Here is a 13095-nt window from a genome sequence, read left to right on the forward strand (position 1 = left end):
ACGAGACGGTCGAAGACCCGCCCTTATTCCCATGCGCGAATAAACGGTTTGCGTCGCCTGCTGATGACGTAAAAGGAATACGCCTGAAAGTCGGAAGGCGAAGGAAGGGATGTGGAGGTAAGGTTTGCGAGGCTGCAGTACTATATTTAAAAGACTGAACATATAAGTGTCTGTACTTATTTAAAAATACAAATGCCAGTGTTAATTTGATGCACAGCTGCAATCAATTTTAATACATGTGTGTTTAATAAATGAGCTTGCATGTGACCAGATACTTTAATAAAAAGGTCCACGTGTAAAGACTGGACTGACTTCATTCAGGTTTCATACACCGCAATTACAATTCATACAGAGAACCTCGCAAAAATAATATTTATATTAAAGGCTGCATGTTGTATCGATCATTCAGACGTCATATTGCCATTCTGCTAAAGACAGTACCCAGTTAAAAGACCTGCATATACTAACTACATCTTCTATGTTACAAACGCACACAGTACAATTTGGGTATAAGATGAAGTGGCGTATATTTTTAGTTTAGGAAATGCGGAAGAGGATGGATGAAATAGTCTTGGTATATTCACTCATGTTGTTACTATCAGTTTGTCCATACTCAAAGTTATCCCTGAGGTTAAATCACAATGTCTGCATGTGTGTAATTTTCTATTTGGTATGAGATACTCTATGAACTACCCATCTACATTCAAAGCTCACCTGTCCAGTTTGGAGATGTTGGAAGAAGTAGCGTTTCCTCTCAACAGTGTGCTTAAGGCAGATGTAAACCCACGACGGGACACAATACCATTTGCAGTAAGTGAACATCCATTCATTTGCCAAACCCACTTTATCCTGAGGGGAAGCTGGATTTTGTCCCACCAGGCAAAGGGTGCAAGGCAGGAACAACCAGGGACACGGTGACTCTGGGTGCTGTGTATTCCTCCCATAGTCCAACGACATGCAGGCTAGGTGGATTAGTGATGCTGAAATTGGTCTGTGTATGCGTGTGCTAACATAAATAATTACGTTAATTTTCAAATTGTTTTGTAGGTTTTGTTCTTCTGTGAAGACTAACCAAGGAACAGTAAACACTTTGCTTCTAAGTTTTACGACAAATCTTCTTGCAAATCCTGCTATAAGAAAACTTTCCTCAGTTCTCACCAGAAACAGATTTGCAGGAATGTTGCCAACAGCAGATGCAAAGTACGAAAATGTGGATTTGTATGCGCCACCGGCATTTGTCCGTGGAATGACCAAGCTAAATAGAGAAGCTTTTAAGAAAAGCGTCTCTGTACCTGCATTACGAGTGAAGAAGGAAATTATAAACAAACTTATGAAATCTTTAAAGAGTGTTGCACTTCAGCGGCCAGGTGTTAAGAGAGTTGTGGAGGACCCTAACGACGAAAACCACAAACTAGTGCTTTTGGATCCATATAAAATTTCCACTGGGGTGTCCTTTGGTGAACCAGAAAAAAATGTTTTGAAAGAGCACAATGTTAGTGCAGAAATACACAAATACAACTTGGAGATGACGTACGAGAATTTCAAATGTGAGGAAATCCTGCGTGCTGTGCTACCAGAAGGACAGGATGTGACCTCAGGATTCAGTAGAGTCGGTCATATTGCCCATATGAATTTACGTGAGCACCAGCTGCCATACAAGCACCTAATTGGTAAGAAATCACATTTAGGTGTTTGTAACATAGTATGAAATTTGATCATGGCTTGGTGGGACAGTGATAAGCACAGCTTCAGAGGCACAGGAGTATGGGTATATTTCACAGGCCAGTTACGGCACAAGTGTAGAATCCTGCACATTAGTTGCATTTGTCATTCTAAGTTGTCTTTTTATGAGTGAGTGCATCCTAAATGTATTGTTGATAAATAAAACCACATTAAAACATATAACCATTTTAGTGATAGAAAATAAACAGCTTTGGTCCAAGTCTGATCTCCTTATGTGGGAATTTTCTTTCGAGTCAGAATTGTCATTTTCAACATCCCAAAGTTGTGGGTGTATATGAATACATCTTTATGTGTTGGTCCTCATGTCACTGTCCTAAACTTAATTTACACATACCTTCTTAAAATAAATATTTGACTTTTACCTGGGCATAGTTTAATCATTGAGCAAGCTATAGGATCTAAAAATATAACCTAGTCGTTTTAAGTTCAGTTTCCTAACTTCTACCTTACCTCCTCACCCAAAAAATAAAGTGTGCTTTGTGGTTTATATGTGGTCTGTACATCAGGTCTGATTACAGCAAGCAGTAGGATTTTATTTACCATTTTTGTGCTGTGTCTTTGTAGCTCAGAAGTTGTGATGAGCAAACCGCACGCACAACTTCACCCTCAATTTGCTTTGCCATGAGTTTGGTGAAACTACAGACATCTTTGGGAAATTCCCTAAAATGTGCAAATTGCGCTAAAGTCACATGAATGTGGAAGGAGGAACTGAACTAGTTTTGAGTGGATTATAATGGTGCAGTGGTCTTCAAAGTGTCACTGAGAGCTAGAGAAGCATCTTTCAACTATCCTGGACTGATTAACGTGGCTAAAAATGTGATCTCAGTCATGAGGCAGATGTGTACTAACCCCTGTGCCTCAAACAGCAGAAAACACTGATAGAATTATAGTCACAATCAAAAGACAACAAATGGCCACAAATTAGCAAAAAGATCTATATCTATCTATTATATATAGTGGGTATAGAAAAGAATCACCCCCTTCGAAATATTCCCTTTTTTTGCTTTACAGCCTTAAATGAAAACATACACAAAAAATATCACAGTTACAGTTCTGAAAAATTATAAAAACAATCAAAAACAAATACTGAGATTAATAAAGGATCACCCCCTAATGTCAATATTTTGTTGAACCACCTTTTGCTTTAATGACAGCCTTGAATCTGTTGGGATACTTCTCTGTCAGCTTTGCACATCTAGATTGAGCAATATTTTCCAACTCTTCTTTACAGAACTGTTCCAAATGCGGTCAAATTAGATGGTGAGCGTTGGTGGACTGCTATCTTCAAATCTTTCCACAGATTTTCAGTGGGGATTTAGGTCTGGGCTTTGACTGTGCCACATGAGGACATTCACTTTTTTCTCCTTCAGCCACCTTGTGGTCAATTTTTGCTCTGTGCTTTGGGTTGTTGTTGTGATGAAAGGTGAACATTCTGCCCATCTTCAACTTTCTGGCAGAGGGTAGCAGGTTTTCCTCAAGAATTTGACGGTATTTTGCCCCATCCTTTTTCCTTCTACCCTAACGAGAGCCCCAGGCCCTACGGCAAAGAAACACCCCCAACAACAGGATGCTGCCACCTCCATGCTTTACTGTAGGTATGGTGTGTTGTAGATGGTGAGCAGTATTGGATTTTTGCCAGGTGTACCATATGGTATTGAGGCCAAATAGTTAGATTTTGGTCATCTCTGACCATAAGACCTTTTTTCACTTGGCATCAGAATCTTTAAGGTGCATTCTGGCAAAGCTCAAATGAGCCTTAATGTGGCCTTTCTTGAGAAGTGGCTTTTCCTTGTGACCCTCTCGAACAAGCCACAATTGTGGAGCACTTGTGAAATTGTTGTCACGTGCACACAATGACCACTTTTTGCCATAAAATCCTGTAACTCCTTCAAAGTGGCCATTGGCCTCTTGGTAGACTCTCTTACGAGTTTCCTCCTTGCTGTTCCATCCAGTTTGGAGGGACGGCCAGATCCAGGGAGGGTCCTAGTAGTACCAAACACACGCCACTTCTTTATTATAGACTTTACTGTGATCCTTGGGATTGGTAAAGCCTTTGAGATTTTTTTGTATCCATCTCCTGCCTTAGGTCTGTCCACAACTCTATCCCCGAGACGTTTTGAAAGTGGTTTGCCACCCATAGTCAGTTGTTTGCTGTCCGTTGCACTACCAAGCGTTGCTCCAGGAACAGCTTCACTAATCACACTGATCACAGGTGGAAGGAAGCCAGTAACCATGGTCTGCAATGGAAATGGTGGTTACTTACACCTGTTTGAGTTTACAAATATTGTTTAGGAGGGGGGTGATCCTTTATTAATCTCAGTATTTCTTGTTTTTTATTTTTTAAAATTCTTCTGAACTGTAGCTGTGATATCTTTCACCTGGATGTTATAGATTGCATTGAGTAAGTAAAGCTGGAAAAAATATTGGTTTGTGTGTTTTCATTTAAGGGTGTAAAGCAAAAAAAATGGGAATATTTCAAAGGGGGTGATTCTTATCTATACCCACTGTGTATATAGTTATTTTCAATGGCAGTACCCATAATATTCTTATTATGGTCAGCTAATGCATTCCACAATTGAAGGTGGTACAAGTTTATTGTTATTTTTTTAAAACACGTGAGGGGTACACATCTGGTTGGAGTATAGATCAGGCAGTGACATCACAGATGCGCAAAGCAGACCGGGCAGAGACATAAAATGCGAAGAGGAGTACACTTGCAGTATGCAACACATGAATGTTCTGTGCATGGCTGCCTCTGCTCTGTGATGTCACGATGGCCTTTGCAAGGCATTATGGGGAGCTATGAAAAAATGGATATGTAAGCCATCTGCACAGTTCACATTTCCAGGAAAATATTTGGCAAACAAGGTGAACCTGTGAACACAGCATGTTTGTGGCAAAACATTTGGCGAATTTCGCTTAACAACATTACTCAGTCAGGAGTACCATTTAGGAATCTTACGTTGAGAATATGATGGTATCAACAGTTTGTACGTAATGAATGAGATGGGAGTATATCGTACTGTCCTATTACTAGGATGTTAATTGCCCCCTTTAACCTTTCCTGGCTTCAAACGGGATCACAAGACATAACCAAATAAGCTTGCATCAAACTAGTACTTAAACGGTGTTTTAAGTGTTGCAATTCTAAACTTATGCTGTTTGCTACTAAAATGGGTTACTTGCATAAATATTGAGTGTTACAGCTTTATTCCATCTGTAAATTTTCTGAATTTGCTTAACATACCCTTTTTTCATATCCTGTGGAAAAATGACAAGCGGCAGATCATATTAATTTGGAGAGTAAAGCTGTCACAACAAAGTATTCCTTTTATTTTATAGGAGATGTGATAATTGACAAGAATCCAGGTGTGACCTCAGTGGTCAACAAGACGAATACTATTGATTCCACATATCGCAACTTTCAGATGGAAGTGTTGGCAGGATTAGAAGACATGGTTGCCAAGGTAAGAGAAAGTTTTATAATTACAGATGATTCAGAGATGCTGCCTATATAGAACTGGAAAGCCCAAGTGTGTCAAAAGAACATATAAAAAAGCTAAATTGGGTGAAGGGAATCCAATCTAAAATATTAGTGTTTCTGAGTCAGCATGCATTATACCAGAAAAAACTTGCTGCATCTATCTTTTTTTAAATTGTGTGCTATTATTAAAAAAAACAAACAAAATTAATATAATGCCAAGAGATTCAAAGTAGACTGAATTCCTGATAACAAACTAAGCCTGCATAAAATTATAGTACTTATAGAACAGCAAAAGTAACTTCCATCCATCCATCCATTGTCTCCCGCTTATCCGAGGTCGGGTCGTGGGGGCAGCAGCTTGAGCAGAGATGCCCAGACTTCCCTCTCCCCGGCCACTTCTTCTAGCTCTTCCGGGAGAATCCCAAGGCGTTCCCAGGCCAGTCGAGAGACATAGTCCCTCCAGCGTGTCCTGGGTCTTCCCCGGGGCCTCCTCCCGGTTGGACGTGCCCGGAACACCTCACCAGGGAGGCGTCCAGGAGGCATCCTGATCAGATGCCCGAGCCACCTCATCTGACTCCTCTCGATGTGGAGGAGCAGCGGCTCTACTCTGAGCCCCTCCCGGATGACTGAGCTTCTCACCCTATCTTTAAGGGAAAGCCCAGACACCCTGCGGAGGAAACTCATTTCAGCCGCTTGTATTCGCGATCTCGTTCTTTCGGTCACTACCCATAGTTCATGACCATAGGTGAGGGTAGGAACATAGATCGACTGGTAAATTGAGAGCTGAGCTGCCTTTTCACCACGACAGACCGATGCAGAGCCCGCATTACTGCGGATGCCGCACCGATCTGCCGGTCGATCTCGCGCTCCATTCTTCCCTCACTCGTGAACAAGACCCCGAGATACTTGAACTCCTCCACTTGGGGCAGGATCTCGCTACCAACCCTGAGAGGGCACTCCACTCTTTTCCGGCTGAGGACCATGGTCTCGGATTTGGAGGTGCTGATTCTCATCCCAGCCGCTTCACACTCGGCTGCGAACCGATCCAGAGAGAGCTGAAGATCACGGCCTGATGAAGCAAACAGGACAACATCATCTGCAAAAAGCAGTGACCCAATCCTGAGCCCACCAAACCGGACCCCCTCAACGCCCTGGCTGCGCCTAGAAATTCTGTCCATAAAAGTTATGAACAGAATCGGTGACAAAGGGCAGCCCTGGCGGAGTCCAACTCTCACTGGAAACGGGTTCGACTTACTGCCGGCAATGCGGACCAAGCTCTGGCAACGATCATACAGGGACCGAACAGCCCTTATCAGGGGGGCCGGTACCCCATACTCTCGGAGTACCCCCCACAGGATTCCCCAAGGGACACGGTCGAATGCCTTTTCCAAGTCCACAAAACACATGTAAACTGGTTCGGCAAACTCCCATGCACCCTCCAGGACCCTGCTAAGGGTATAGAGCTGGTCCACTGTTCCGCGACCAGGACGAAAACCACACTGTTCCTCCTGAATCCGAGGCTCGACTATCCGACGGACCCTCCTCTCCAGGACCCCTGAATAGACTTTTCCAGGGAGGCTGAGGAGTGCGATCCCCCTTCTTAAAGAGGGGGACCACCACCCCAGTCTGCCAATCCAGAGGCACTGTCCCTGATGTCCATGCGATGTTGCAGAGACGTGTCAACCAAGACAGTCCTACAACATCCAGAGCCTTGAGGAACTCCGGGCGTATCTCATCCACCCCCGGGGCCCTGCCACCAAGGAGTTTTTTGACCACCTCGGTGACCTCAGTCCCAGAGATGGGGGAGCCCACCTCTGAGTCCCCAGGCTCTGCTTCCTCATTGGAAGGCATGTTAATGGGATTGAGGAGGTCTTCGAAGTACTCCCCCCACCGACCCACAACGTCCCGAGTCGAGGTCAGCAGCGCACCATCCCCACCATATACAGTGTTGACACTGCACTGCTTCCCCTTCCTGAGACGCCGGATGGTGGACCAGAATCTCCTCGAAGCCGTCCGAAAGTCGTTCTCCATGGCCTCCCCAAACTCCTCCCACGCCCGAGTTTTTGCCTCAGCAACCACCAAAGCCGCATTCCGCTTGGCCTGCCGGTACCTATCAGCTCCCTCCAGGGTCCCACAGGACAAAAGGGTCCTGTAGGACTCCTTCTTCAGCTTGACGGCATCCTTCACCGCCAGTGTCCACCAACGTAGCTTGAATATGCAAAACAGTAACATAAATCAGAAATGAAAGGTCAGAAGATCTGACATTTATTGACTTGCTAAATAGTTTGCATATAAGAATATCATTTATGGATTTACATTTACTTCTTTGTCTGACACCTTTATCCAAGGTAACTTACAACATTTATGATACAATTGGTTACATTTGTTTTTTTGGTTTTCCAGTTGGAGCACAGGCAGGTCATATGACTGGCTCAGGGTCACACAGTGTCAAGTAGCAGGATTTGAACCCACAACCTCAGGGTTTGAAGTCCAAAGCCTTAACCTCTACACCACACTGCCTGCTGCAGACTTGTATAAGAGGGGTTTCTTTCCACAATATCGTTATGAAACGTGAGAGTTCCTAAGCACAAATTCCACAATTATCCCAAAAATCCCTACTAGAGGGGAGAAACCGTCAAACCTGGTTATTAACAAGAGCAAATGCAGAATCTTTAAAATATCTGTTCTTCAAAAAATGCTCTGAACAAAACATAAGTGCCCGGGGCTTAAAAAAAAAATGTTGCCAGCAAAGGCAATCCAAAGTGAACAAAGTCTTAATGCGAAATCCAAAGACTGGTCAAGAAAATAGTAAATATGTCAAAAATCCAGTCCATCACAAAAGCACGGAACTAATCACAAAGAAACACTCACCCTCTCCCAAGCGCATTTGAAAAGAACCACAAGGAACGTTATAGGGCTGAGGGCAGTCCATTACTGTGATGGAGATGTGGCCCCACGTCTTGGGGAACCTCCCACAAAACTTGAGCGTAATACATGTATCAGGAATAAAGCAAATAACTAACAAAAGTAACATTAACATAAATAAATGTCTCAAACATTAATAAAAACGACATAAAATAAGGATTTGAACCTCAGCCAGGGGAGGAACCCTGGCTGAAATACAAGTTCAAGTTCATGTTATGTTTGTCCTGTTAATTGTCCTTTGTGTAAGCATATATTGTATGTTCTCATTCTGTAATAGTACTGTACCATACCAGCAGATTTTAACATTTTTACCACATTTATCCATGTGTGCAAATGACCTCCTATAAACAATTCTGTGTAGAATGTACAGTTGTTTATTTATCTCGACTTGCCTTGCTGTTTAGTTGTGTAGCTTTGATGAATATTATCTCATTGTTTACATTTATCTCCACTTCCTAAATAGGTAAGCTTGACCTATTCTGATCAGGTTACTTTGTCGAATGACCTTTAATCCCCGCTGCTACAGTTAATAACATCTTTTAATAAAACAATGTATTATCTGATACCATTTTATTTACTCACTTATTAGCATGTATTGGTTCACTGTAGAGAACTGTTTATTAGGACAGGTTAGTTCTTTCATGAAACAAGATTCCTCCTGAGGTACATTTTTTCATTTTTGTAAAGCCCACTCCCAGAGAAGTGACGCATAAACTAAGTATCCAAGCATTTATTTTCAGCTGCTAGTCTATTCATACATGGAAAGACAGTAGTTAGCACACCAGCATCAAAGCTCTAGGAGAACAGGGTTCAAATCTTGGCCTGGTTATTGTTTCCTGTACTTTATCAACTTGTGTTTTACATGTTAGGTTAATTGGACACTTTAAACTGGCCCAATGCAAGTGAAGAACTGTTGCCCTTTCCAGGAAAAATTCTACCCAATGCTACCAGGTTAAGCTTTAGCCACATTTATAAACTTTTTCACCAGAAGCAGAAAGAGTGATGTTTATTATGAAACACACAAAACATTTGGGAAGCTAATGGTGTTGTATTTATTATTCCTAGGTCAGAGAAAATAACGTCACATATGAGTTTGACTTTTCCAAAGTGTATTGGAACCCCAGGCTCAGCACAGAGCATGAGCGGATCGTCCAACTTTTGAAGTCAGGAGATTTGGTATTTGATGTCTTTGCAGGGGTTGGGCCTTTTGCGATACCTGCAGCAAAGAAAAAATGCATTGTTTTTGCAAATGATCTCAACCCAGAGTCTCATAAATGGCTGCAGCACAACTGCAAATTGAACAAAGTAGACCAAAGAGTTAATCTCTTCAATTTAGATGGTAGAGACTTCATCACCAACATTGTTAAAGGCCAGCTTACAAAACTGTTAAACACAGGAACAGAGCAGAATTGTGGCATCCATATTATCATGAACCTTCCTGCTCTAGCAGTACAATTTCTGGATGCTTTCAAAAACTTGCTAGAAGAGCCAGACACTTCCCAAGCTGTTTTACCACACATTCACTGCTACAGTTTTTCAAAACAAGATGATCCTGCAGAGGACGTGATGAAGCAAGCTGAAGATGTCCTAAACTGTGAACTGCGTAGGCATTGTTCAGTCCACTTAGTGAGGAATGTCGCCCCCAACAAAGAGATGGTGTGCATTACCTTCCAAATTCCAGGAGAGGTGATTTTCCAAAAGCAGAAAGCAAGCAAAGGTAAGTTGTACTTAAGTTTTTAACCCAGAAAGATCACAGCTCAAGAAAATGTTCAAGCAATTGCATTTTGTTACCAGATGAGATTACTGTTTGCATCTCATGGCATACTTAACTGGCATTTGGTCATTTATTGTACAATCAAATTGAGACATATGATCAGTCATGATTAGGTCGGAGGTGTATTCTGAATATTTGACCTTGAAATTTTGGAGTTTCATATCCTGGTTCTTGATTATTCAAGCAAAATTCATTTACATAAGGGTGGCACAGTAGTTAGTGCATCAATCTCACAGTCCAGCATCCTGCATTAGAACCTGCACCCAATCATCTATGTGGACTTTACATGTTCACTCCACACATTATGCGTTTTCCTCCATGAAGCTGGCGTTGCGCAAAGCTGAGAGAGAGATACTTGGCTACTGCATAGGAAGTCCATTACAGATCAGCTCAATGGAGCTCACATCACAGCATTTCTGTCTCATTGACAATGGAGGCTGAGAAGGGGAGCATTTCCAAAGATGTGAAGGTTGGGTTAATTGGAAACTCTAAATTGGTGGAGTGTGAGTTACGTCTGAAAGGGCTGTGCGATATTCGTGTTCACAGTGCAGCTTGGAGAAACTCTGTCCCTGACACTTAAGTGGTATGTGAATGTCTAGGTGTGCAAGTATATGCGACTTACAAATGGTAATGTTGGAATGTGGCATAAACAACACCAATCCAATCATCCACACTGCCTTGTTTCAATCTCATAGGTTGGTGATGGTAGGATAATGGCCTAGGGAATGTCTTCCTGACACACCAAGTCTCTTAGGTGAGGGGACGCTGGCGCACGCATGTTGTTGCCGCTCCTCCCTGTAAACAACACTTTATATTCTGCCGTTCTTTATTTATTCTGTAAGTGCCTTGAGCATGGGAAAGGCGCTATATAAGTAAAATGTATTATTATTATTATTATTATATCAGCTGAGTGTCATCTGAGTGCCACGCTGTACCCAAGTGTTGTTGCCGACCGTGTGCGTTACTGTATGGCCACAGTTGTACCTCTTTTCAAGTGGATACTGCACCATGTCACAAACTTGACTCCAGTGGTCAGCACAGTTCCAAGAACTTAGTCCAGTAGTGAATGCGTGGCAGAAATATTCAAAGGAATTGGATGATGCTGTTGAGTTGGCATGGAAAAAATTCTTAAGGGTTGTTTAAATCCATGCTTTTAAGAATAGTAATAGTAATCCCTCGCTATATCGCGCTTCAACTTTCGTGGCTTCACTCTATCGCGGATTTTATATGTAAGCATATTTAAATATATATTGCAGATTTTTTGCTGGTTCACGGATTTCTGCGGACAATGGGTCTTTTAATTTCTGGTACATGCTTCCTCAGTTGGTTTGCCCAGTTGATTTCATACAAGGGACGCAATTGGCAGATGGCTGAGAAGCTACCCAACCAGAGCGTGTATTACGTATTAAATAAAACTCCTCAAATATATTGTGAGCACAGGGGCTGTTCGCACCCTTAGAGGATACGGCCGCTCCTCAAAAAACGCTGAAAGATTACCTTCACAGTGCTCCCTTCCTTGCTGGGCTTACATGTGGCTGCTTTGTCAAGCGATATGCTTCCCGCACGGTGCTTCGCATACTTAAAAGATCAAACAGCACGTATTGATTTGATTGTTTGCTTTTCTCTCTCTGACATTCTCTGCTCCTGACGGAGGGGGTGTGAGCAGGGGGGCTGTTCGCACCCCTAGACGATACGGATGCTCGTCTAAAGATGCTGAAAGATTATCTTCACATTACTCCCTTCCGTGCAGCTGCTTTGCCAAGCGACATGCTTCTTGCACGGTGCTTCGCATACTTAAAAGCTCGAACGGCACGTATTGATTTTTGATTGTTTTTCTCTGTCTCTCTCTCTTTGACATTCTCTGCTCCTGACGGAGGGGGTGTGAGCAGAGGGGCTGTTCGCACACTGGCCTAGAGGATACGGATGCTCCTCTAAAAAATGCTGAAAGACTACCTTCACATTGCTCTCTTCCTTGCAGCTGCTTTGTCCGGCGGTGCTTTGTATACTTAAAAGCCAAACAGCCCTATTGATTTTTGATTGTTTGCTTTTATCTCTCTCTCTGACATTCTCTGCTCCTGACGCGCACTCCTTTGAAGAGGAAGATATGTTTGCATTCTTTTAATTGTGAAAGAGACAAATGTTTGTTTGCAATGTTTGAATAAAGTTCCTGTCTCTCTACAACCTCCTGTGTTTCTGTGCAAATCTGTGACCCAAGCATGACAATATAAAAATAACCATATAAACATATGGTTTCTACTTCACGGATTTTCACCTTTCGCGGGGGGTTCTGGAACACAACCCCCGCGATCGAGGAGGGATTACTGTACATACAGTTATGGAGACAAAAGGGTTCCCTAATAAACTGACTACTGACTCTGCGGGAACAGGGTATATTTGACATGTCCATAGCTGTGGTTTTTGTGTGCAAATGGAAAACAATTTAATTTTATATCATGAAAGTATCAATAATTCAATTTTTTTTTGTAATTTTTTAACAGATGTATTGGAGGAACCAAAGTCAAAACGTCTCAAGACTAGCAACACTGTGAGTGAAGACCAGGGCGTCTCTTAGACTAACTAAACTGTGCTTTTACAATGATTCCTCCCAAATATAATTGAAATATATGGACTTGACAGAATATTGTAAATAAAAATGTAAAACTAAAAAGGTATTTGAACTTACTGGAAGGCATCATAAAAATCTTGGAGAGTCACTGTTAGATATTTTCACTTTCAAAAGCTGTATCTCTGCCATTTTTCCTTTGCCCATACACAGTGTTGTCAAAAAGTATTTGCCCCCTTTCTGATTTCCTGTATATTTACTTATTCACAGCACTTAATTGTTTCTGATCTCCACACAAATGTAGTATAACACAAAAGATAACCTGAGTAAACTTAAGACAGAGGTTTTTAAAAGATCATCTGATTTATTGAAGGAACAAAAATCATCAACACCTATATTACCCAAGTGACAAAGTAACTTCCCCTTTAGTTGCTGAATCAACCAGCAAACCACATTTACATTGTACTGGGTCAAATAAGACTAGACACACCTGAGCTTGATCGGCATGGCCACGAGTTCAGCAACTGCAGTCAGCAGGTCTGACGTACCCAATGACTGCAAGTTGCGTATTGTGACTGAACACAGACAGAGCCGATTCTAGCTAGC

General features: G+C 42.2%; 1 protein-coding gene across 1 annotated transcript; it reads left to right on the forward strand.

The window, feature by feature from the left end:
• The first annotated feature begins 30 nt into the window (after positions 1-30).
• Positions 31-12640, forward strand: trmt5 (tRNA methyltransferase 5). The gene is made up of 5 exons (XM_028822072.2): positions 31-117; positions 1048-1670; positions 5086-5210; positions 9218-9869; positions 12425-12640. Exons 1-5 carry the CDS (start codon positions 110-112, stop codon positions 12496-12498), a joined length of 1482 nt encoding a protein of 493 aa, XP_028677905.1. The 5' UTR covers positions 31-109; the 3' UTR covers positions 12499-12640.
• The last annotated feature ends 455 nt before the right edge of the window (positions 12641-13095 follow it).

This window comes from Erpetoichthys calabaricus, chromosome 16, assembly GCF_900747795.2.
Source record: "Erpetoichthys calabaricus chromosome 16, fErpCal1.3, whole genome shotgun sequence".
Classification (NCBI taxonomy): Eukaryota; Metazoa; Chordata; class Cladistia; order Polypteriformes; family Polypteridae; genus Erpetoichthys; species Erpetoichthys calabaricus.

Coding starts and splice junctions, on each gene's coding strand:
- trmt5 (XM_028822072.2), top strand. Junction 1,671..5,085: donor GCCATACAAGCACCTAATTG/GTAAGAAATCAC, acceptor TTTATTTTATAG/GAGATGTGATAATTGACAAG. Junction 5,211..9,217: donor TAGAAGACATGGTTGCCAAG/GTAAGAGAAAGT, acceptor TATTATTCCTAG/GTCAGAGAAAATAACGTCAC.